At 38.2% G+C, this 26,271-nt stretch overlaps 1 protein-coding gene and 1 pseudogene across 1 annotated transcript in view; one reads left to right on the forward strand and one right to left on the reverse strand.

Moving 5' to 3' along the window:
* MEMO1 (mediator of cell motility 1) overlaps positions 1 to 26,271 on the reverse strand; it is an 87,857-nt gene that overhangs the window by 48,596 nt on the left and 12,990 nt on the right. Inside the window, exon 3 of the mRNA XM_014584187.1 lies at positions 12,607 to 12,675. Coding sequence (XP_014439673.1) covers positions 12,607 to 12,675 — 69 coding nt within the window. The remainder of the gene's footprint in view (positions 1 to 12,606; positions 12,676 to 26,271) is intronic.
* Positions 25,855 to 26,199, forward strand: LOC102479042 (cytochrome c oxidase subunit NDUFA4 pseudogene; annotated as a pseudogene).

Here is a 26,271-nt window from a genome sequence, read left to right on the forward strand (position 1 = left end):
AATCTCAAAATCCTAACAAACTCTGAAATCACCTATTAAAAATCTACCACAACTTTCATAAAAATACTAATCGTATAAAATTCTAAAAATTCATATAAAATGTCATTACAAAGAGGCATTCTGATAAGAATTATTTCTGCATTTCTTCCATGGCTGAGAAAAAATGGCATCTTATTGAAAAGAATTCTATGGAATAAGCTTTCTCTATTCCCATTCAAGTAGAAGTCATTCCCCAAAACAAAGAAACTTGATTATGTATTTATCTGCACTGTACTCTAAAGAAAAGAACTGGGCTAAACTGTAGCTTAAATCTTTGTAAAATCTTTATTATGACATCAGGAGCAAAATTAACTTGCTCTCATTTTATCTCAAGTACACACTACCCCTACAACCTAAATTCCCCCAAGTATCCATTTTCTCTGTTTTCTAAGATTCATACAAACCAATCTTCCCCCATCACACACAAACAAAAAAACTATAACAAAAAAGAATATATGCTAGGCTCTGTACAGTTATGGGCTGCATAACAACATTTTGGTCAACAACGGACTGATATCTAACACTGGCTATTAAAAGGACTATTGGGCTCTACCACATGGGTAGGTATGTAGTTAGGTATACCACCTACATTTCTGTAACTACTGAGTTGGAAAAGTCATGACATATTTTTCTATTCACAAATGCACTGTGACTTTCCAATGACCCAATACATTCTTTGATGTTCGCACAATGATGAGATTGCCTGAATGTGTGTTTCTTAGAAAGTATCCCTGTTCCGTGGTACATGACTACATCTAGAAGATAAAATAGAGGCTAAGCATCCATAATCCAAAATCTAAAATCCAATATGCTCCATGATCCAAAACTCTTTTGAGTTCTGACATGACACTATAAGTGGAAAATTCCACACGTGACATCACGTGACAGATTCCAGTCAAAATGTTGGGTTTCTGACTGGACATGGATTTTGACTGGGCACCAGCCAGTGGCATCGTGCTTAAGGCCACTGGATCCCACATGGAAGACTGCACAGTTTGACTCCCAGACCTGGTAGCTTGTGAGACATGCCATGTGTGCATGCCCAGGAAGGCGAGATGGGGAAGGAATCTCAGTGTGACCATCCCCCATGGGAAAGCTTTCTCTTTCCTTCTCTCTCTCTTTGGAGAATGCACGTGCCCCTGGCAAATAAAAGCACTACAAAATAGGCCTAGCCATAGAGGTGGCTAAGATGCTGTGCTTTAGAGGCTGGGACCACATGGCAGGTTCAATTCCCAGTCCAACTCTAAGTGTAGGTACAGTGGCATGTTCCTGTAAAGTCAGCAACTGAGGAGGCTGAGGTAGAAGGATGGAGAGCTCAAGGCTATTCCAGGCAACACAGGGTGACCCTGCCATAAAAGAATCAAGAGCGGCAGCACATGCCTGTAGTCCAGCTGAGAGGATGAGGTAGGAGGATCACAACTGCTAGACCCAGTCTTAAAAAGAAAACAAAAAGGCCAGCCCTACTGTAGCCTAGTGGTTAAGGGATATGGAGCCCACCTGGCTGACTGAGGTTTGAATCCCAGCCCCAGTGGCTTGAAACGCATGCTATACATGAGTATGTGCCCCAAATCTCAACAGGACAAAGAGATGGAAGAGAAGAAAATTATGGTGTGACCACACCCTACTGGGGGATATTTTCTTTCTCTCTCTCTCTCTCTCTCTCTCCCTAAAGTGTGCATGTACTTTCTGGCAGTTAAAAGAAAAAAACCTGTGTATATGAAATATGTATGAAATATAAATTTCATGTTTAGATTTAGGTCCCATTTCCAAGATATTATATATATGTAAATATTCCAAAATCTAAAAAAATTCAAAATCTGAAACACACTGATCTCAAGCAGTCCAGACAAAGGATACTCCACCTTTACTACTTACTGTTCAGCTAATGGATACAATGGAGTTGAGCTAGTTCTTTCATATCAAAATTTTGTAGTCTAACTAATGTGTACTTTAGTAATGTATTAACTTGATTCTATTATGGCTAAGAAAATTAATTTATTATTTCCTATATATTAATTCATATACCAGGGAGAAGGAGATAAGAAAGTGTACAATAAGTCATTCTCAGTTTAGAGTCCCAAAACCTCCTCAAGAAGTCACATATAGCAAATAAACATGCCTCTACCTAGAAACCATTTCTGGTCAAAAACAATCTCTTTTCCTTTCTTTCTCCCCCCAATATGTAATTAGCACTGCTAATGCTTACTTCTTATCTACCAGCAACTCAAAAAGCATTAAGGGAGAAAAAAAATAACATCAAAACTAAGAAATATCGCTTTTTTTGTTTTAATTCTTCCATGAATGAGAGACATAGAGACACAGAGACCCCAAACAGGGTAACAGGGTCTTACGGCCACGACCCACCCCATCCTTCAGCCAATCCGAAGTTACGGGTTCTGCTGTGCCTGGGCATACTCATGGAGGGCTCCAGACACAAACCAGGGAACTTCCCACGAGGTTCAGCCTCCCAGAGCATTCCATTTCCCCTGTGCCTCTATCCTGTCCTGTTCTCCTATCTTAACAGCACGTAAATACCATGACCATTTTTAAAAGTGTAATGTGAGACAAAATGGTAAATGAGGACGTTTTTAGGTGACTTGCTTAAGGCAAGGTATTACAAACCAAGAAGCAAGTATGAAAAAAGACATTTTTCTTATTGACAAACATACTCTTATGAAAAGACAGACAGCTATAATATTTAAAACCAGAACACTTCTGGAAAAAGCTAGGACATAGAGTTAAAATTATGGAATGATTTTTAAAATACCAATCTAAACTCAAAGCATAAATAAACTTCATAAGGAAATGTAACAAGGCTTTAACAGAGGCCAAAAGATTGGTACTGCTTAAAAAATAAATACACGAAAGTCTGCTGGAAGCCTAACTGCCTCTGTGAACCCAATTCCTTGCTTGCCTTTCTATCAGACCCAACCTAGATGAGGAGAAAGGAGCCCCACTGATATGAATTAACAACTGTGTACTCAACAGATTCATGACAGTTTGGCAGAAACTCAACCATAGTCAACAGGGTAAAGTGCCACATTTGATTAGGAGAAATAATGAGAGAGAAAAAAAAAAAAGAGAGAGAGAGAGAGAGAAAGAGACTCAGGTCTCACTAGTATAATACTTTTAAAAGTAATGAGTCACAAAATTAAAAAAAAAAAAGTAAACTAAATTATCATTGAAAAGAAAGGAAATAAGGGCATATTGACCACTAGGTATCTCAAAATGGGCCTCTTTGTTAGCTAAACATCAACAAAGTATAAAGTTCATTTTTTTACTAGCTCCATCAACATCAAGCCCATAGATTTTTTTTTTAAAGAGTTTTGTTATAAGGGCGAGTGCACTTGCCAGTGAGACAGAGAGAGACAGAAAGAAAGAAATTACACACACACACACACACACCCAGAGGAGGTGGCCACAGCACAATCCCCTCTCCTCCATTCTCCTCTCAGGATTTTGGACACACACGCACACACACATACACCCAGCATGAGTTTAAACCAACGGGTCCGAGACTCAAACCATAGTTCGACTACACTGGAGTCCAGCAACATAATTACATCATCTGCTGGTCCCAGCCCATAAATTATTTTAGAGAGAAATGAGTACTGTAGATATTGAAAGTAATGCCACTTTCTCTCTCTCTCTACTTAACTGCAAGTCCATTGTCTTTAAAGAAGTAACTTCAATGTAAGTAACTTCACTGCTGCTATACAGGTGACCAAACTCTTTAATGTGAAAAAAAAAAAAATGAGGAAAAATCATTAGGTATTCTCTTGGAATTAAATATGGTTCACATATAATAGCTCCAGAGAATTCAGATTTATGGAGTTACTTACTATTAGGAATATAGTCTATACACACTGTAAGCTACCTGAGTATCTACCCTTATAAGTATTTATTCAAATACTTATTCCAAATAATGGAGCACGATTTTTAAAAGATGTTTCAGGGGATATAGAAATATTTTAGCTAGAGAATAAAATGTCAGGGCCACCAGGTGGTGTGATGGTTAAGGGCACTGGATTCCCACATGGCTGACTGGTTCAAGTCCCGGACCTAGTACTTGCTTTCTCACTATCCCTCTCTCTCTCTGGTCAAATTAAAAAATAAGTTAATAAATAAACAAAGTTAAATAAAACAATTCTTACCAAAAAAATAAATAAGTAAAACATCATATGGTCCCAAAGATGACTCCTTTTGTTCTCTTTTTCTGTCTCTCAGAATTTCTGAAAAATATTCCTTAAAATCAAGTTATGGACCAACCCCAGAGCAGAGCAATAATGCACTGCCAAAGAAAAAAGAGATCCTATAGGGTGACTGCAGCTCAAATCCCCAAGTTGGTCAGCCTGAAACACACAGGAGATGCACACAGGAGCCCGAGATCTGACAGACTGGAGGACCGGAAGAAGGGGATTACAGCTGACTGGACCCTGTAGCGGGTGTATGTATGTTGTGTGTCTGTGTGTGTGTGTCTGTGTGTGTGTCTGTGTGTCTCCCATGAACAAGGAACATTCTCTCATGAACAAAGGAAAAATATATTTTATTCCTCAAACAATTAGAATAATCTTTTTGAAACATATATCACTTCCCTTATTCTAAAACTTCTCAAGGATTTTCATGGTCACAAGGTAAACTCCACAATCCTTAAAACAGGTCCTAAAGTCTTATTACTCTTACCCCTCCTTTAATCTTAACACTTTATGTATACTGTCTTCTTGCAGTTCCTTGCCCACTTCAAACTTTTCACACATGCTATCAGTAAGTATCCTTTGCTTGGCTTAGCTTCATTTAAAAATCAGTGCCTCAGAGACGCCTTCCCAATATTTTCCTCACAATTTAAATGATATCAACCTCTTTTTTTTTTTTTTTAAGAGAGAATTTTGCCATAGAGTGCATGTGCTTGCTGGAGAGACAGACAGAAAGTGAGAAGTCACCCACCATGCTGTGGGGGAAAGGCATGCCATAATTCCTTTTCCTCCATTTTCCTCTCCAGATTATGGGCATACACGCACACATGCCTGCTATGAGTTTTAAGCCACCTAGTCCAGAAGTTGAACCAGTCGACTCCATGGGAGTCCAGCAACGTAAGCATTACACCATCTGCTAGTCCCCAAATCAACCTCTTAGGGACCATCACTGCAGGTCTCACAATGTGAACTATGAATTCCTGACATCCCTCAAGACCATTTGAAGGGGTCCACAAAATTAAAACTATTTTCTTAGTAATACAAAGATGGGCCGAGCCCCCATGGGCTAGTGTTAAGGAAGCTGGATCCCACATGGCCAGCCATATGGCTTGAATCCTGGACCCAGTGACCTGAAAAACACACCAGGTACATGTGTATCTGTGGAAAAATCCTGATAAGAAGAAACAGAGAAGAGACTGCAGCATGACCATACACCACTGGGAGGTAGTTTCACCCTCTTCTCTCTTTCTCTGGAAAGTACATGTACTCTTCTCTAGCAAAAGGAAATTTTAAAATAATAATAGTAAATATATATATATTGTCTATTTTGTTGTGCTATTTGCCCTAACAGTACAAACACGAGGGTAGGTAAAACTGTCGGTGCAACGGAACAGTGACAAAGGTAGTGGACCCAACATGTACTAATAGTCCTATTTTTTCACCTTCACTCAAAGTGTAAAGAAATAAATAAAATAGTCAGCTTTGCTGGAATTCATTAACTCTTGATCCAGGAGTGTCTTTTTAAAATATCCTATATGACTGGGGCCGGCAGGTGGCATAGTGGTTAAGGCGGCTGGACTCCCATGTAGCTGACTACGGTTAGAGTATCAGACCTGGCAGCTTGCTTTCTCACTTTCCCTCTCTCTCTGTCTCTCTCTGGCCAACTTCAAAAAAATCAAATAAAAAAAAAAAAGACAATGAATAAAATACTTATTTAAAAAAATACCCTATATGACAAAATGCATTAAATCTGTGATGATAAAATGCATAAACACACTTCTGCTACATACAGAAAGATGTGTCAGGGAAAAGCACTTATGTGTTTGTGAGTTGTGAGACTAAACACTTTTTTCATGAAATAATTTTTTCTTCAAAAAATGATGTAAGCTGTAATGTTGCAATAGTAGCACAACACTCCCCAGTGCTAGAAGTCACGTGGAAGATCAGGGTTTGGTTCTTGGTTAACCTATGCATGCATGGCACAGGCATGCCTGTGATCCTGGCTGGCTGGGAAAGGTTGTGTGAAATCTTATTGAAGGTGCTTGTCTTTCCCTTCTCCCCTGAAAGAAATAAACTTTCCAAAAAATGACTGTAAACAAATTACAGTTCTTCCAATTTAGGTATTTGGTAGAAATCGTCTCAAAAAGAACAAAATAAGCCTGCCACAAATTAACAACTCAAGTATTTGTTGTCAATTATAAAACTGCAGCATTCAAGGGAACCAGCAGTTAGCGTAATGGCTATGTCGCTGGACTCTCACGTAGTCAACCACGGTTCGTGTCCCGGACCCGGTGGCTTAAAACTGAAGCATTCAAGGGACCATCAGGTGACATAGTGGTTAGAGGCGCTGGACTCCCACATGACCAACCACAATTCGAGTCCTGGACCTGGTAGCTTGCTTGCTCACTTTCCTTCTTGCTCTGTCCTATTCTGGTCTAATTAATAATTAAATTTTTAAAATTCTTTATAAAAAAACTGAAGCATTCAAGTGAAAATTAGACTTTTATAAAAATTCTTATTACTGTGAGCTTGACAGCTTCCCAATAATCAGGTATTTCTGATAAAACAGGTGGATATTAACAAATACGATTTTTGCACCATATAATGAACTGACACTATTTAAAAGATCCGTATAACTCGATGAACAAATATTCTCCAAATGTCCCATTCATAATATTACTTAATCATGCAAGGATAAAATAACCATTCAAACTGCAAAATAAACAATAAATTTATTAAAAGTTCCAAGAAAAATTAATTAACATTTTTTCAGATTTCACATTGCAACTAATCTTTAAAAAACTACTACCTGTTGAGTTTTAGTGTAGTATAAAAGAAAATTATCCACAATTATCTGAGAAGGTGATTAAACTACTCTCCAACTACCTATCTATATGAAGTTGGCTTTTTTTTCATTGACCTTGAACAAAACAACAAGTGACAAAAGACTGAATGCAGAGGCAGATATGATAACACAGTTGTCTCATTTTTTTTTAAGTTTATTATTCTTCTCTTCTATTAGAGACAAACAGAGATATAGCACCTCTCCAGCTTCAGCCAGTCCAGATCACGAGTACATATAGGCTCACCTTTCTCAAGGTGGTCTCCCAACTCAAACCTATAACTTTTTCATGTAAGTCTGCCTCACAGAGCATCATTTTTTACCTCTACGGCAACATCCAGCCCCTATAGTGGTCTTCTATTAAGCCAAACATTAAAAGTAGATATGTAAAAAATGTAAAGCATTTTCCCCACAAAATGTTATTACCATACTGAAAAATGTTATCTCTTGTTTTTAAAAATGTTATTTTTGTTAACTTAATGGATTTATTATTTTTGCTTATATTTTTAGAGAATTGTTTTGTTTTATTTGCTATAGGACACGTATGCTCGCTGGAGACATAGAAAGTGAGAAATCACCCCTCAGGAGGGATGGCCATGTCTCAATCCTTCCTCCTCTGTTCTCTTGGGATTTTGGACATGCATGTACATGTGCCCGGTGTGAGTTTTAAGCCACGAGGTCCAGGACTAGAACTGCTGACCAAATGTGAGTTCAGTGATATAACCATTAAGCTATCTGCAAGTCCCAATGGATTTATTTTTTAAAAATAATTATTATTTTAATTTTATTCATTGTCATCATTCTTCCTATTGATTGATTAATTGTTTGATTGATTGAGGCTGACTAGAGAGAGACAACAAGAGAGAAGAAAAGTGAGAAAGCAAGCTGCTAGGTCTGGGACTCTAACCATGGTCAACCACATGGGAGTCAGCTGCCCTAACTACCACACCACCTCTTGGCCCCCCAGTGGGTTTATTTTTTAATAAATTAATAAACTGTCTTTCAAATGTCTTATTTTTAATTTCAGTCCATTAAACCTTGATACATTTGAACTACATTTGGTGTCCTCAGTATTTTTAAAGGGTTAAGGGTACTTGAAACCAAAAAGATTAAGAGCCACTGTATTTTATTAGGTAGTCAGAAAAGTCACGACAGATTTTTGCATAGAAAAATACATCATGACCTTTCCAACAACCCAATATGTTCATCTTTATAAATATATATTTTACTTTTAATTAGATATCTATTTTTGTTATTATTTATTTACTGTCCATCTTGCCCATCAAATTGTAAGCACCACAGAACTGAAACTATTTATTTATTTAATTCCATTTGTTATTTTTCTTTCTTAATTTGACCAAAGAGAGACAAAGAGAGAGAGAGAAAAAGGGAAAGCAAGAAAGAAAGCTGCCAGGTTTGGGACTTGACCCGTAGTCGGCCATGTGGGAATCCAGTGCCTTTAACCACCACGCCACCTGCCAACCCCTAAGCTTTTAAAAAATGTATTTTGATTTACTCATCCATTTTCCTTGAATATCAATTCTTAAATTCTTTTCCTATCTACTCTTTGTAGGTCTAAAGAGGTAAGCTTATTTGCAAACAAGTTTGGTTATCACCTTATAAATCTTTCACACTCCCCACCAGATTACACAATTATTGTGAAAAGAAAAATCGTGGTAGGTCCTTACTAAGTCATACTAAAAATCAAAGAACCATTATAACACTTTAAGACTATTTAGTTCCCTCAGCTTATAATCATTTATGCAAATATCTTAAATTTTGTATTTCTTCAACATAAAAATATATCTATTTTTCGAATAAGAAAAATACATAAAATATTATCCATATACAACTAGTGTTATCATTCTGATATTTCTTTTCAGACTTTTGTTGTAAAAATTTATTTTACTTTCTATAGTACACTCTTTATCCCCAATTTTGCACAATTTTATACCCTGCTTTCTTTACCTGCTGTATGATAAATATTTTCCAGTTACTACAAAGGCTTCATAATCATAATTTTTTAAAGGTTTAGCTTTAGGGTGTCTGTGCTCACCAGAGTGAGACAGTGAGAAAGAAAGTAAGAAATCACTCCCCAAGTTGGATGGCTACAGTCACAGTCCCTTCTCCTCCACTCTCCTCCTGGGATTTTTGGGAATACATGCACACATACCCAGCATGATTCTATAGCTCTTGAGCTCTGAAACTCAAACCACAGTTGATCATATGCGAGTCCAGAACTCGACCACTACATCACTTGCTGGCTCAAAAAAAATGATAATCTTTAATAACTATATACTTTATAAAATGTCATATTTATTTCATCAATTCACTATTAGTAATTTGAACTCTAAAAAATACTGCTGACATGAACATCTTAACTCTTTCCATTTTGGACATCAGAATAAAGCGTCAGAACCTAAATTTCTAAACCAGCAACTATGTTTTTACGATTCTTACTCTATATTAACGAATTGCCTTCTGAAAGTTTTGACATGATACATATTGAGATTATATTTTTTAAATAATAATTTCACCATAATCTAATCAGTTTCAAGTATAGGAATTACAGTATTGTTCTTTTAATTGATCCTCAGTACTGATTTTATTTCTACTTCACTAACAGAAAAATAAAACATTAAAACACATTTTCCCTTTACTTTTAGTAATCGTATTTACTATTTTTAACTTCAGTTAATATTCCTTGTTCACTTAGCAACTGAGTTCTGAGATTTATCTTATTTTTGACAATACCAACATCTTTTTTTGCAAATATTCTCCCCTTCTAGTCACTCTTCTTCTGGATATATTATGACATAAGAGTTATCTTTCATGTAATTTAATTTCTTTCTGATCATAATATATCACTTTTTACAATCTCTCCAACATCTCATAACATCTCATTTAGATATACTGTACTCCAAATTACCTATGGCTTGAACCCCTCTCCAGTTAGCATAATACACTTACCTAACATTTATTTTAATGTATAGTGTTAGTAGAGTCGAAACTTATTTATTTTTCCAAATTGTCAGTCAGCTTTTCAACATCGATTTTGGAATAATTATTTCCCTGCTATTCATAATGCCTTTTTAAAATCTTATTAGTATGCTACCACATTTACATTCCATGCAATGACATAATATCATTAACATTTTTTAAACCTGATTCTGGTTGACACATAGAAAATGGACTAGTGTGGAAGGTAAGAATAGAAAGTGGATCGGCTGGCATTTTTCTCTATACTTCTCACAGTCCCTAAAACAATGTTCCTTCTGTATTCACAAAGGACTGTAAAGATACTCCAATCCGCAGAGAGGAACACCTTCAAGAGAATATAACTATGATTATTAATTATTTTTAAACACCAAATTCACTTATTCTGATTTATATGTTAACCATGAAAATAACCTGACTACATCATCACCCATCATCTTTCTCTTTCTACTAATCTCCTTTGTCATCATCGTTGGCTTTGTAGTACTCGACTCTCTTCCTCCTCTCCTTCTTTCTATTCTCACTTTCCTTCAATTGATTAAACACATGTTTTCCACTTCTCCAACACAGACTCTATACCCCTTTACATATTCCAAAGTCAAATATAATTCTGAGGTGCCTTTCCCTCCAGCACATGACATCACCAATAAAAATGATCCAAAATAAAGGTTTGGAGGAAAAAAACTGTTATATAACCTAATCTTTAGCATAGGTGGCTTATAGACCCACCTCAAAAGAAAAGACCTTCAAAAATCTTTAGTCTAATTTCTATTTGTTTTTATTCATGAAATTAAGACTATACACTAAAAATGAATAAAAAAAAAATTTGCTAAAGACACCTCTCAAACATCAAAAATAAGGACCAGCAGGTGCCATGGTGGTTAAGATGCTGGACTACCCCATGGCCGGTTGTGGTTCAAGTCCTGGACCTAGCAACTTACTTTCTCACTTTCCCTCCCTTCCTTTCTCTCTCTCTGGTGGGTGCATATATAGCAAATTTTAAAGTAATAAATATAAATAAATAAATAAATATTTTTAAAACTCAATCATAAATGAGGCATCAATTTAGCAATACTAGTATTAATTATTAAAAACTCGTTAAATATAATTTTCACTGAGAGTATGATACCATGTGCAAAGAAAACTACATTAAAATTAAAAGCAGTTTTGCTTTAAAAATTTGAACAAGGTTGGCCCTGTAACCTAGTGGTTAAGGGAGCCAATCCCACATGGTCAAAAAAACATGCTGGGTACATGTGTGCACGCCCAAAATCCCAACAGGATGGAGAAATGGAAGAGAAGGGATATGGTGTGGCCACCACACACACCAGGAGGTTAGCTTTCTCTCTCTCGCTCTAGTAAGTGCACATATCCTTTGGCAATTAGAAAAAGAAATTTAAAATTCTGAACAAATTGCTCAAAGGCAAAGGAGTGGGTTCTGTGTGATTTTCTTAATAAACTCCTGGCTGTTATGAGTTACTTGTTTGGAATAACTATGCGCCATCTTTACCATACCAAATACACAGATACCTAACAATAAATATGTAATAGAATGAAAATTATCAATTTACCCATTACACAGTTTGTACATCTGACAGTATAGACTAAAGCCTGATATGGTTCTTTTGCAGTGAATCAATTATTTCCTAAAAATGATGGTCAGCAAAGTAAATCAACTGGATTTTTATTTTCAGCAGAAGCTTTTTGAAAGTAAACAAGTTTTTAACTTTCAAGTAAAATAGTTTCAATAGCTTTACTGTTTTTGTTTTTATTTTTTAAAAAAGCTCATTTCAGTCCAGCCACAACAGCACAATAGTAGTGCACCACTCTGCAATGGTGGAAGCCATAGGAAGATCAGGGTTCAGTTCCCAAGGGAACTTATACACACAGGGTATACATGCATGAACCTAGTTAGCTAGGAAGGCTGGGGAGAGAATCACGTGTGAGACCCTGTTGAAGGTTTTTGTCCTCTCTCTCTCCTTCATGAAAGTAAAAATAAACTTTTAAAAACTCTAATTTCAGAGCTGTCATTGAATTATTAAGGGTTAATATATTTCAAACACCATATTAAACTCATTGTCAGATTTTAAAATATTTCAAGTACCTTATCCTGTCAACAAGATATTACCCTTTCATTAGTAACCCCAGTCTGACAAGTACAATAAAGAACTTAAATTAGAAAAACGAATAAAGTAGAACAAATGGCCTTACATTATTTTATAAAATGCTCATTTCCAGGTTTTCAAAGAAAAATTTAAAAGTTTAACCTAATACATTCTGAAATAAAATATTTTACCAGATGAAAGAAAGGTAAAACTAAATGTTTCAACAAAAAAAAAAAAAAAAGAGAATTAAAAGTTTTCTGAACTTACACAGGTATAATGAAATTTACAAAAAGTCAAATTTCTAATAAAATCGAGTGCATAATAACATTTGGAGAATGAAAAACAAGTAACTTTCTTGATAAAGCAATTATCAAATAATTCCCAAACTTCTCCAAGTTTAAACAAAACTTGATCTAACTAGATTACTTACGTAATAGATGGATCCACTTGTTTGTAAGCATGAGCAGCACAAGACCCACAATACGTATATCCCGCATGGCTAAAAAAAGAGAAACATATATATTTTTTTTAATTTAATCATCAGGTCCAAAATCAAATCATTTTGAAAAACAAAAATTTCTGAAAGAAATATATTAACTATGGTAAACATAACAAAATTTAGCGGATAGACTAAAAAGTAATATGGCTAATGATGCAACTTCCAGAATAGAGAATACATAATTATTCTATACTTTGTTCCAATTTTAAACTTTAAAAATATTTTGTTGTTTTTTTTTTTTAGTCTGAAGAACAAATCAGGAGACATGCAAGTCTTACTTGAAGTTGCTAATGTTACACTAGCAAATTACGAGTCTTTGATACTCTTTAATTGTTTTAGCAGACTATTACAGAATAATGGCAATCCCAAGACGGAGTCACATCAGACCAAAACAAATACCCTGCAAACTAACAACTCACGTCCCTTTGTGTCTTTGGAACAAGAGAAATTTTATATATTATTAAATATTTTACACATATATACACACCTACATATGTATATTGGATCATCGGGAAAGTCTTGACACATTTTTATATAGGAAATCACAGAGGGACTAGCAGATGGCGTAATGGTTACATGTCTGGATTCTCACATGGCCATCCACAATTTAAGTCTCAGATCCAGTGGCTTGAAACTTAACACCAGGCACACGTACCTGTGTGCCCAAGATCTGGGAGGAGAGTGGAGAGGGAATTGCAGAGTAGCCATCCCCCCTGAGGGGTGATTCTCACTTTCCTCTCACAGTCTATCTCTGTCTCTATCTCTCTCTGGCTAGGTATGCACCAAAGGCAAAAATATCTTTTAAAAAAAAAGAAAAAGAAATACACCATGACATTTTTTTTAAAGGTTTTTGCTGTAGGGCACATGCGCTCGCCAGAAAGAGACAGAGAGACAGAAAATGAGAAATTACCCCCCGGGGGGGGGGGGGGTGGCCACGCTGCAATCCCTTCTCCTCCATTCTCTCGGGATCTTGGGCATGCATGCACATGTGCCCAACAAGAGTTCAAGCCACCAGGTCCGGGATTCGAACCACAGTTTGGCTACATGGGAGTCGAGCGACAAAGCCATTATACCAACTGCTGGTCCCCATCATGACTTTCTTGATGACCTAATTAGTAACACTTTTCATTCTCTTCATTCTATTCTTCCCTTAAATCTTCCAGTCTTAGCGCTCCGTTGGTTCTCTCATTGTGAACAGAATGACTTTGTTTCCTGACCTCATTTTCCTTTCTTAACTCATTCTAGATACATTTCCCTTAGTGCTCACTTATTAGCATATCGCCAGTGGTGTGCTGGTAAATGTTTTAACACTGGTTCTGCAAAAAGTGTATGCACATAAATATGTACATAAGCTTATAAAATTTTAGTAAGTAAAAAGATACATATCATGCTGTATAAATAATAAAACATATAATGCTCTTTGGTGTAAATACCATACAGCAAACTGTCACTTCTAAGATAATATTTTGCTGAGCTCCTATAGTCAAGCAATGACCTCTGAGGATAAAAGAGTAGAACAATGAAGACATATGAACTTCAATCATTCATCAATGAGTAGAATAACCTCTTGATTGATTATATAACAACTTTTAAATACTGGAAAGAATATTTCCTCACTTTTTTGTGCTGTAAAGGCTATAAGTACACTATAATTTTAATCAGCATTACTAACATTTTCCTATTATTGTTTAAAATATAGGCAATCAGCAAACAGTAAGTAAAACCCTAATTTGTAGCAATTTTCTCAATTAATCTGGACTAAATCATTCCTACCATGGCCATGCATGGTAACTTGGAAAGACAAAACAGAGACTAGGAGAAAATATTTTTAAAACATGCATCTCATAAAGGGTTTACATCTTAATATATAAAGAATTCTCACAACGAGTAAGAAAACAATCTAAGTTTTATAAATAGTTAACTTTTATAAGACAAAAAGAGTTCTGACTATGGGGCCAGCAGGTTGGCATGGTGGTTAAGGCACTAGATCTCACATAGCCAACAGCACAATCAGAGTTCCAAACCCAGTGACTTAAAGAACATACAGGGTGTGGGACCAGCAGTTAGCGTAATGGCTCTGTCACTGAACTCCCATGTAACCAACTGCGATTCAAGTCCTGGACCCAATGGCTTAAACTCACACCGGGCATGTGTATGTGCGAGCCCAAGATCCCGAGAGAGGAATGGAGGAGAAGGGATTGTGGCGTGGCCATCCCCCCTGGGGGGTGTTTTCTAACTTTCTGTCTCTCTGGCAAGGGCACGCAACCTATAGCCCTCAATCAATAAAAAAAAAAAAAAAAAAAAAAAAAAAAAAAAGAACATACAGGGTGTGTATGTGTGCGCACATGCCCAACCCAAAATCCTGAAAGGAGAATGGAGGAAGAGATTATGGCTTGACAACCCTCACTGAGGGGTGACTTCTCACATTCCTTCCTTCTCAGTCTCCAGCAAGCACATGTGCCCTGAGTTCTAACTACAAATATGAACAATGTGAATATACTTAACACTAATGAAATATAATGCTAAACATGGTTAAGATGGTAAATTTTATGTTATGTATATTTTACGACAATTAAACATGTTTAAATAAAAAAAGATGTATATAGATTAACACTTCATCAAAATATACACTGGGGGAATCAGTAGATGGTGTAATGGTTACGTCACTTGACTCCCACATAGTTGACCATAGTTCGAGTTCCAGACCTGGTGGCTTAAAACTCATGCCAGAAGTGTGTGTGTGTGTGTGTGTGTGTATCCAAAATCCCGAGAAGAGAATGAAGGTGAAGGGATTATGATGTGACCATTCCCCCCCTAAGGGGGTGACTTTGCACTTTCTGTCTGTCTCTCCGGCAAGCATACACACCCTTCAGCAAAAATCTCCGCCCCCCGCAAAAAAAGTATATATAAGTATACACTAGATGACACATAAAGACATGTTCCATATCATTCCGTAATTGAGAAAGGCAAATTGAACTATAATGAGCTACCACTAACATCAACTAGAATAGCCAAAATTTAATCAGCTAACTATACTAAGAGTAACAAAGATATGCAAGAATGAAAACTCATGCGGCATTTAGAAAAATGAAAAATAGGGACTAGCAGTTGGCATAATGGCTATGTCACTGGACTCCCATGTAGTCAACTGTGGTTCGAGTCCCAGACCCAGTGGCTTAAATTAATGCCGGGCGCGTGTGCGTACTTGCCCAAGATCCCGAGAGGAGAATGGAGGATAAGGGATTGCAGCGTGGCCATTCCTCCTGGGGGGGTGATTTCTCGCTTTCTGTCTCTCTGTCTCTATCTTTCTGGTGAGCGCATGTGCCCTATAGCAAAAACCTCTCAAAAAAAAAAAAAAAGATATAACTGAAGAAAAAGAGACTCTTATAAGTCTATCACGGCAATGCGAGACAGTACTATGTTTAATTAGAAGTTGAATAATATGGGACATACAATAAGCTCACTAAAGTCACTGAAGATTTTAACTAATGATATAAATGGTAGTCACTCTATCCCTATACGTCAGACAGGGGAGTCTCAAATTGCCTCTACGAATATAGCAATATTTTCACAACCGGTTTTGATCATAGCAAAAAGGAAATGTAAGTGGTTCTGAGGCTCAGCATACTCAGTTTACTGTACTGCTCTTAATACTACAGCCTAACCGGGGTATCCATTTTAACCCATACTATCCCCAGCCTCTGAGTACCTGAGGCCCCAGCATGGACTGCTTGAGATTTCTATCACCTGTCCTTGATCTTAACAACAGGGATTCCTTGTGGGTTCAACAGTATGATAGCTTGTCTATACTTGCAGACTTTAAAAACTACCTGGTCTGTATCCCCTATTCTCCACCTTGAACCTGAATGGCATCTCAGATTTTTTATACTGCTTCGTCTCAGTTGTCACTCACATCCTTTCCCTCTAGTTCCTAATCCTTATGCCTTAACTATTAATAGCTCCTTCCATCTTAGATCTGCTTTCCAGTCTTAGTTCTTATTTGTCACCCTTGAATTTCAGGCACTGATGTCCGATGCGTACTCTGATCTCTAAATCGTCCTGACTTTCTAGTCTGAGTCTCTCTCAGTTTTATCACTCCTGCTCCTGATCAAGCTCAACTCCTACCATATGGAAAGACTTCTTAGAAACATTAGATTCTTGGGGCCGGCAGGTGGTATGGTAGTTAAGGGCACTGGACTCCCACATTGACAACCACAGTTCGAATCCCAGACCTGGTGGCTTGCTTTCTCACTTCCTCTCTGTCTGTCTCTCTCACTCTGGTCAAATTAAAAAATAAATAAATAGTGTTAAATAAAATAATTTCTTAAAAAAAAAGAAACATCAGATTCTTAAAGTATGAGGAGGACAGAAATAGTAAGAGTACAAAGAAAGGGCATAAATGCATAAACGCTATTAAAAAAAAATGACTAAGGGCTTGATGTAGATGAGAAAATACAAGATTGGCCTGAATGGAACAAACCAGTAATGCTTAGCTGGAGTGACACAGAAGAATTGGGACTTGAGTCAATAAGATCCTGAAAAAAAAAAAATGCAGTTTTTGAGCAGGGGACTGACTATAAAACTGTTACTGGTAACTCACTGGAAAGCACTAGCATAAAGGATAGATTAGAGGCAGGAGGGTGTTAAGAGAAGTGCTCTTGGAAATGTTGGCAGTGTTAGATCCAAGTATGTAGTCCTAATGTCATGGTTGAGAATGGCACCAGCACCAGTGGGAAATGAGAAATGAATGTGCTAGAGTATGAGCAAACGGTCTGCAGGTGGTGTGGAAGTTAGGGCAGCTGGATTCTACATGTGCAACAGTGCACCAGAGTCCCAGACCTGGTGGCTTGAAATTCACACTGAGTGCACGTGCATACATGTCCAAAATCCTGAGACGGGAATGGAGAAGGGATTATAGTGTGGCCATCCCCTCCCTCCCAGGGGGATGAGTTCTCACTTTTTCTCTCTGTTCCATATAGCAAATTAAAAACAAAGAAAGACTGGTAGATGTTAGTGACTGAGAATGGGGGATGAGGAGGAGGAAAGGATAATGATAATAAAAGTAACAATATTTACTAAATGTTACCATGTATCTGGTACTCTACCTGGAACAAGGGAATTTACAAAGTTCACAGAAAGGTGGAATTAAAATACAAGTGTAGGGGCCAGCAGATGGTATAGTGGTTACATCACTGGACTCCCACATAGCCAATCACAGTTCGAGTTCCAGACCCGGTGGCTTAAAACTCATGTCAGGTGAGAAGGAAGGGAGGAAAGAAAGACAGACAGACAGGCAGATAGACAAGTTCAGTTCGATGTGGAAAAAAATTTTGAAATCTATGCCTTTTTTATAATGTACATTTATAATAAACTTTTTAAAATACCCTCCCCACCCTGTACTTGAGAAGGTATTACTTCATCTAATCTACATATCAACCCTAGAAGATAAGAATTACTACTAGTAGTACTTACTCATTTTATAGATGAAGAAACTAAAGCTGAGAGGTTTAAGAACTTGCTCAGGTTACATAGTGAGCAGCCAAGCAAGGACTTAAAAGCCAGGAAGCAGAACTTTAGAACTCATATTCTTTTTGTTTTGTTTTCTATTTTTTAGGCTTTTGCCAGAGGGAGTTTAGCTCATGGAGAAAGAGAAAGACAGAGAAAAGTGAGAAATCACCCCTCCAACCCGGGCATGGCCACACTGCAATCTCTTCTCCTCCCAGGACTTTGGGCACACACGTACATGCAGCTGGCATGAATTTCAAGTCACTGGGACCAGGATTCAAACTGCAGCCAGTCATGTGGGAATCCAGTGCCCCCCCCAATCACCAAGTCTCCTGCTGCCCTTAACCCATACTCTTAAACATCAGAAGAGACCTTTACATGTTTGAAGAAAGAAGGCAAGGAGTCCATGAAGTAAGAAAAACAATAAGCCTGAAAATGAGGACAATACTTGTAGAATCATAAACCCTATAAAAAGACAGGAAAGAATGAAAGTTTTGAAAATATGATTAACTGAACTAAATACATGTTTTATAATGGAACTAGATTTCATTATTCTAATCCTTTCCGAAGTTAAAAGCTTAGAAGGTTGCTTAAACAAAGATAAAATATTGGGTCATTGGAAAAGTCATGACGCATTTTTGCATAGAAAATATATGTCTTTGACTTTTCTGACAACCCCATAGTTTCAGGCAGAGAAGGAGCCTTAACACGAAAAGGTCTTAACTTGGATAGAGAATATATTGCAAAGCTTTTTTTTTCATCATAGAGTGTATCGTTCATCTTAACATCAACCAGGAAAACCTCTATAAAATGAGTTGTTTTTTTGTTTTGTTTTTTTTTTTTTTGAGGGGTTTTTGCTATAGGGGGTGTGCACTTGCCAGAAAGACAGAAAGAGACAGAGAGACAGAAAGTGAGAAATCACACACCCCCTGGGGGGGGGGAAGGGAGATGGTCACGCCACAATCCCTTCTTCTCCATTCTCCTCTTGGGGTCTTGGGCACGCAGGCACATGCGCCTGGCGTAAGCTTAAGACACCAAGTCCGGGACTCGAACTGCAGTTGACAACATGGGAGTCCAGTGACATAACTATTATGCCAACTGCTGGTCCCGAGATCGTTTGTTTTTTTTTTTTTGAGAGATTTTTGCTATAGGGCCCGTGCGCTCGCCAGACAGACAGAGACAGAGTGACAGAAAGCGAGAAATCACCCCCCCAAGAGGGATGGTCACACTACAATCCCTTCTCCTCCATTATCCTCTCGGGATTTGGGGCACACGTGAACACATGCCTACCATGAGTTTTAACTCACCAGGTCCAGAATTTGAGCTGTAGTTAACTGTGGGAGTCCAAAGACATAATCATTATGCCATCTGCCGGTCCCAAAATGAGTGAGAACATAATCAAAGAAGAAAATTCTAAATACTTTTTCCGGGACAAGACAAATGGTAAAAGGAAAGCTATCAAATCTCACAACAGATGTTCTTTCCACCCCTTTTCTTACTAATATTGGGTCATTGGAAAAATCTTAATGCATTTTTGCATAGAAAAATACATCATGGTTTTTCCAACAACTCAATAGAATTTATCATTCTGCATGTATGTGGAAGCAAAATTTAATCAAAAAATCACTCTTAATGGAGGAAATTTCATTAAAAAAAAAGGTTTTTTTTATTGTGCATAACAGCCAGAACAATGGAAATGTGAGCCCTAAAGATTTTCAAATAAGCACTGCAAAACTGTGTCCCACTCAGTTTTTTTAAAAGCTCTTAAAATCCTTATTTCAAAAGGTCATCCCTACTAGCTTTTCCCAGCATAATATCTCATTAAGGAAAACAGAAAATTATTTTTCGGGAACCAGCAGTTAGCGTAATGGCTATGTCGCTGGACTCCCATGTAGATGACCGCGGTTCAAGTCCAGGACCCGGTGGCTTAAAACTCACGCCGGGCGTGTGTGCATGCGTGCCCAAGATCCCAAGAAGAGAATGGAGGAGAAGGGAGTGCGGCGTGACCATCCCCCCGGGGGGTGATTTCTCGCTTTCTGTCTCTATGTCTCTCTCTGTCTGTCTGGCGAGCGCACATGCCCTATAGCGAAAAACCTCTCAAAAAAAAAAAAAAAGAAAGAAAATTATTTCTCAGTTCCTGTAACTTTTCATTGTTCTAACTATGTCTCTAAAAACTGATCCTTCTCTTAACCAGAATGATATTTTTAAAGAATTATTCAATTTTATTTATTCATTCATTTATTTGTAATTTGACCAGAGAGAGACACAGAGAGAGAGAGAGAGAGAGAGAGAGAGAGCGAGAGAGAGAGAAAGTAAAAAAGCAAGCCACCAGGTCTGGGATTCAAACCAAGGTTGGCCATGTGGGAGTGAGTGTACAGTGCCTTAACCACCATGCCACCTGCTGGCCCCAAGAATGATTTTTTTAAAGAATTACTTTATCTAATTTTATTTATTTATGTTTATTTGACTGGGGTGGGGGATGGAGAGCAAGCAAGCTGCCAGGTCCGGGACATGAACCACAGTCGGCCATGTGAAAGTCAATCTCCCTTCAACATCGCACCACCTGCCAGCCCCAAAAGGGAATGTTTTTGTTTCTTCTTTTACTCCTATACAGCAGATTGTCTTCATCAACATGTCCGGCTCCCAACCTGTCAGAATTTCTGTTTGTCTCATGGAGTTACAATCAAATGAGGATGCAAGGCAATGTCCATGATCTCCACTGGTGAAGTGACAGTTTCCTACATGGCAACCTTGCAGTGTGAGTATATTTTATACTCCTAAAATTTCTAATTACTACATGACATGGACTTCATTTCTTCATTCTGCGATCTTCAAGTTCACAGGTTAATAGAGTGAACTGTCAAGGCTAAGAGTCTACCACACATTCTATGTGAGGTTTTTTCATCAAAGAGGATACAGGGAATAATAAGGGAGTATTTAAAGAGGATTTTGTTGAATCTTTGCTACTGTTAATTATACAAAAACATTTCAAAATTTGTTTTCCACCTCCCCTTGTCTCCCCCTTATCAGTACAAAGGCAATTCAATTCTTTCAGTTTCACAGCAAAACTTAAATCATCCTTCACTCTTCATTCTTGTGGGTCCAACCTTCAAAATACATCCAGAATAGGGACCAGCAGTTAGTGTAATGGCTGTGTCGCTGGACTCCCATGTGGTTGACCGCAGTTCGAGTCCTGGACCCAGTGGCTTAAACTCACCCTGGGCGCGTGTGCATGCGTGCCCAGGATCCCGAGAGGAGAATGGGAAAAGAGACTGCAGCGTGGCCATCCCCCCTGGGGGGTGATTTCTTGCTTTCTGTCTCTCTCTCTCTCTCTGTCTTTCTGGCGAGCGCACACGCCCTATAGCAAAAACCTCTCAAAAAAAAAAAAAAATCCAGAATACACCAATTCCCTTCAACTCCACGTCTAATCTACAGTCCAAGCCACTATGTCCTCTTCTGTACTATTTTAACAGGCCTCCTAAACTGACTTCTCTGTCCCCACACAGTATGACATCCATACATTAACAAGCAAAATCCTTGTCAAACCCAGGTGAGATCATAAATTTCTACTGCTTAAAACCTGTCATGACTTGCCATATCACAATAAAAACTAAAGTCCTTATGACAGTCTACAAAGCCTCTTCATGGCCTAGCCTCTACTGCCTACTTCATGTCTCCCACTCTTCCCCTAGCACGAGGCAATGCCAGCTGCAGTGGCCTCCCTGCTTTTCCTCAAACACATGAGCATAATGCTCTTGCCCCCAGAGCTTTTGAGCCTGCTTTTCCTCAACCTGAAACACTCTTGCCCCAGGTACCTGCATAGCCCACTCTCTCTCACCATGGAGGCTCAGAAGCTACCTTATCAGGGGGACCTTTTCATACTATCCTAAGTAAAATGGAAACTCCATACCCAGACTGTTACTCTCAACCCTCTTATTTGCTTTATTATTTTTCTTCTTTGCACACACTGGCACCTGATATGGAATATAATGGTTTAATTGTTTACTTCCTGTCTTTCCCAAGTACTAAAATACATGCACCAGCCCAAGGTACAGCAGTTAAGTATTATTCACAGGGAACTAGATCCCATATAGCCAACCTCACACATACATATACATACACATGCAAGTACCACAAGAGTAGTAATTTTGATTTATTCCAAAAGCAGTACTATGAAGAGGATCTGACATTTAGTCAGGAACATATTTGATGAATGAATGATTAAATAAATAACAAGTCATTTTGCTAAAAGATTAGCTCATTTATTCATTTTTTTCAAAACAGTAGGACTGGCCCTATGTCCTGGTGGTTAAAGGAGCTGTACCCAACATGGCCAACTGTACAGTTCAAATACCGATCCCGGGGGACTTGAAAAAACATACTGGGCACATGTGCATGTGTGCCTAAAATCCCAGAGGGGCATGATCACATGCCACTGAGGGGATGAATTCTCCCTCTCCTTTTCCCTCTCACTATCTTTGTCTCTAGCCAGTATATGAACCCTCTGGCAAATGAATTTAAAAAAAAAAAAAAAAAAAACCTATGATGAAGTACTTTTTTTTTTAGGGTTTCTGCCATAGGGTACATGTGCTCATCAGAGACAAGTGACAGAAAAAGTGAGAAATCCCTGAAAAGAGATGGCCATGCCATAATCCCTTCTCCTCCATTTTCCTCCTGGAATTTTGGGCATGCGCACACAGACACACACACACACACTGCATGATTTCCAAGCCATTTTCCAGCCACCAGGTCTGGGACTAGATGCGCAGATAACCAGCTCGGAGGCCAATGCCTTAACTGCCATACAACCTGCGGGCCCCAGGAGGTATTATTATTATTCCACCTCTACCAATGAAAAGATAAAGGCTCTCAAGTGCTAGAGAGAGTCAGGCTCCTGAATCTATTCAATGAGATAAAGTTAGATCATTCAAATGATCATTTAAAGCACTTGAAGCTAAAACACCTAACATTAAAAGAATACTTCTTAAGTGTTCAACATTTCTCTAGGCTATTTATACATATTTACTCATTTAATTTTCATATTTATTATTTAAGAAGTGATTGCTATTTTTATCCCCACTATTTAAAAATTACAAGGGCACCAATCTTAGCACAATAAAAGTCATAAAAAAGATATTACAAGTCCAGATGCAGCGGCAAGGTAGTAGGGTACCACTGCATGATACTGAAGCCATAGGAAAGGCTCTGGGTTCAGATCCCAGGTTGACATAAACACACTGGGAGCATCCACAGGTTTGCGCAAGATTCTGGCTGGCTGGAGAACTGGGTCAGGGAGGTCACAATCTAACAAGGCCCTGTGTCAAGGATACCTGTCTCACCACCCTTAATTTCAAAATCTGTCTGTCTCTCTCCCAATCAATAAATAAATCAATAAATCAATGTAAAAGAAAAAGATGGCATGAAAGAAATAGCAAAAACTTGGGGCTAACAAGGTCGTGGTAGTTAAGATGGACTAGATCCAACATGGCTTACTATGTACTACGAGTCCCAGACCTGGCAGCTTGAAAAACATGTCAGAAGCATTTGTGTGGGTGCCCAAAATCCCAAGAGGAGGAGGAGAGGGGCTGCGGTACAGCCATAACTCACAGAGTGCTTTCTTTCTTCTCTCGCCCTCTCTATGTCAAGTGCACATACCTTACAGCAAAATTAATAAAAAAGAAGTAGGGGATGACAGGTGGCATGGGGGTTAAGAGCGCTGGACTCCCACATGGTTGACCATGGTTCGAGTCCTAGACCTGGTGATTTGCTTTCTCACTTGCCCTCTCTCTCTTTCTTCCTCTGTCTCTCTCTGCTAAAAATTAAAATAAATAAATAAATAGATAAATGAATAGATAAAGTTAAATAAAATAATTCTTTTTTAAAAAAGGAAAAGAAATAGCAGGGTTATTGACCACAGTTCCAGTCCTGGACCTGGTGGCTTGCTTTCTTAATTTCACTTTCTTTCTCTCTCTCTCTTTCTTTGGTCAAATTTAAAGATAAATAACAATGACAAACAAAATTAAATAAAGAAGTAAATCATTCTTAAAAAAAAAAAAAAAAAAAGGAAGGGGCCAGCAGGTAGTGTGGTGGTTAAAGGCACTGGACTCCCACATGGCCAACCGTGGTTTGAGTACCAGACTTGACAGCTTGTTCTCTCACTTTCTCTCTCTTTCTCTCTCTTTCACTGTGTCCCTCTCTGGTCAAATTAAAATGAGTAAATAAATAAAGTAATTCTTTTTTTAAAACAAAGGAAAAGAAGGGACCAGCAGTTAGTGTAATGGCTATGTCGCTGGACTCCCACGTAGTCGACTGCGGTTCGCGTCCCAGACCCGGTGGCTTAAAACTCACGCCGGACATGTGTGCGTGCGTGCCCAGGATCCCAAGAGGAGAATGAAGGAGAAGGGATCGTGGCGTGGCCATCCCCCCGGGGGGTGATTTCTCGCTTTCTGTCTCTCTGTCCCTCTCTGTGTCTGGCGAGCACACGCGCCCTATAGTGAAAACCTCTCAAAAAAAAAAAGATAAAAAAATGGAAAACAAATAGTTAAAATTCAAATCTCACTTCCATCAGAAAAATGTTAACATGTACATAAAATAATGTGTGCTGAAGGATGAAGGTTAGTTAGCACTGAGATCATACATAGGCACACACATCAACAGTGTATATGTAGTACAAGCAGGTGGTATGGTGTTTAAGGTGACTGGACTCCCACATGGCTGATCACAGTTCAAGTCCCAGCTCCATTGGCTTGCTTTCTCATCATCACTCTCCCTCTCTCTAGTCCAATTGAAGAAGGAGGAGAAGAAGAATCATTTACATTAAGTTTTTAAATATAGTGTATATGCTAGCTTGTAGTTCTAAAAAGCAAACTCTGGGACCAGCAGATGGCGTACTGGCTACGTCACTAGACTCCTATGTAGTCAACCGCGGGTCAAGTCCTAGACCTGGTGGCATAAACTCACCCTGGGTGCGTGTGCTCAAGATCCCAAGAGGAGAATGGAGGAGAAGGAATTGTGGCATGGCCATCCCTCCTGGGAGGTGATTTCTTGTTTTCTGTCTCTCTGTCTGTCCCTCTGTTTTTCTGGCAAAGTGCACATGCCCTAGAGCAAAAATCTCTCCAAAAAACAAGACATAAAAGCAAATTCTAATATTCCAAGACAAAATAATGATTTTTTTTTAAATCATTAAATTCTCCTAAATTTTCTCCATACTGCACCATGTTATGTTTAATATATCTTTTTCATTGTAAGTTAATTCTCTGTATTAAAGTAGATTTGTTTCGTTTTTGGTTTTGCTATAGGGCATGTGCGCTCGCTAGAGAAAGAGAGAGAAAAATCACCCCCGGGGTATGGCTATACTCCAATTCTTTTTATTCCAGTCCTCCTCTTGGGATCTGGGCGCACACACATACACAGATTTACAAACTGTCAGGTCCATGACAACATGTAGGGTCCAGCCACCATAACCTCCACACCACCTGGACCTAAAGTAGATCTTTTAAATACTTAAAATAGAACCTATTCACTTACACCAATTACTACTGAGATCAACAGCTTACCTAATGTAGAAAGTCCTACACTTTAGGAGCATCCTCTCAACCTCTGTGAGATGAGTTTTTAGTCTCTGGCCTGGCAGATTTGTTCTCTGCTTTTGAACCAGAGTCCTCCACAGTAAACATGCTCTGCCAGATCCTGAGCCAGGCCAAAAACCATCTGAGTTTGATTCTCCTGTTTATATCTACTGGAGTTGGAGGTACTAGAGCAGCAGTATATCTCATGCGTTTGGCAATGTTCAATCCCAGTATCTCTTGAGATAGAAAGAATAACCCTGAACCCTCGAACAAACTAGGTCCCAATGATCAGTATAAATTTTACTAAGTGGATGTGGATTACAGAAAACTGAAGAAAGAAGTTCCAGACTTCTAAATGAAATGTTTCACTTATAAAGCTGCTCATAATGAAGGTCTTCCAGAAGTCGTCCGCACAATTTTCCACTTAACCAGGAAATATTTCTCCTCTAAATGCATGAAATCATTTTGATGTGTTCAGATATACACTGGTTAATAAATATCTGAAACTTGGGGAATAAAACAA

This window comes from Tupaia chinensis, unplaced genomic scaffold (assembly GCF_000334495.1).
Source record: "Tupaia chinensis unplaced genomic scaffold, TupChi_1.0 Scaffold145860_1, whole genome shotgun sequence".
Taxonomy (NCBI): domain Eukaryota; kingdom Metazoa; phylum Chordata; class Mammalia; order Scandentia; family Tupaiidae; genus Tupaia; species Tupaia belangeri.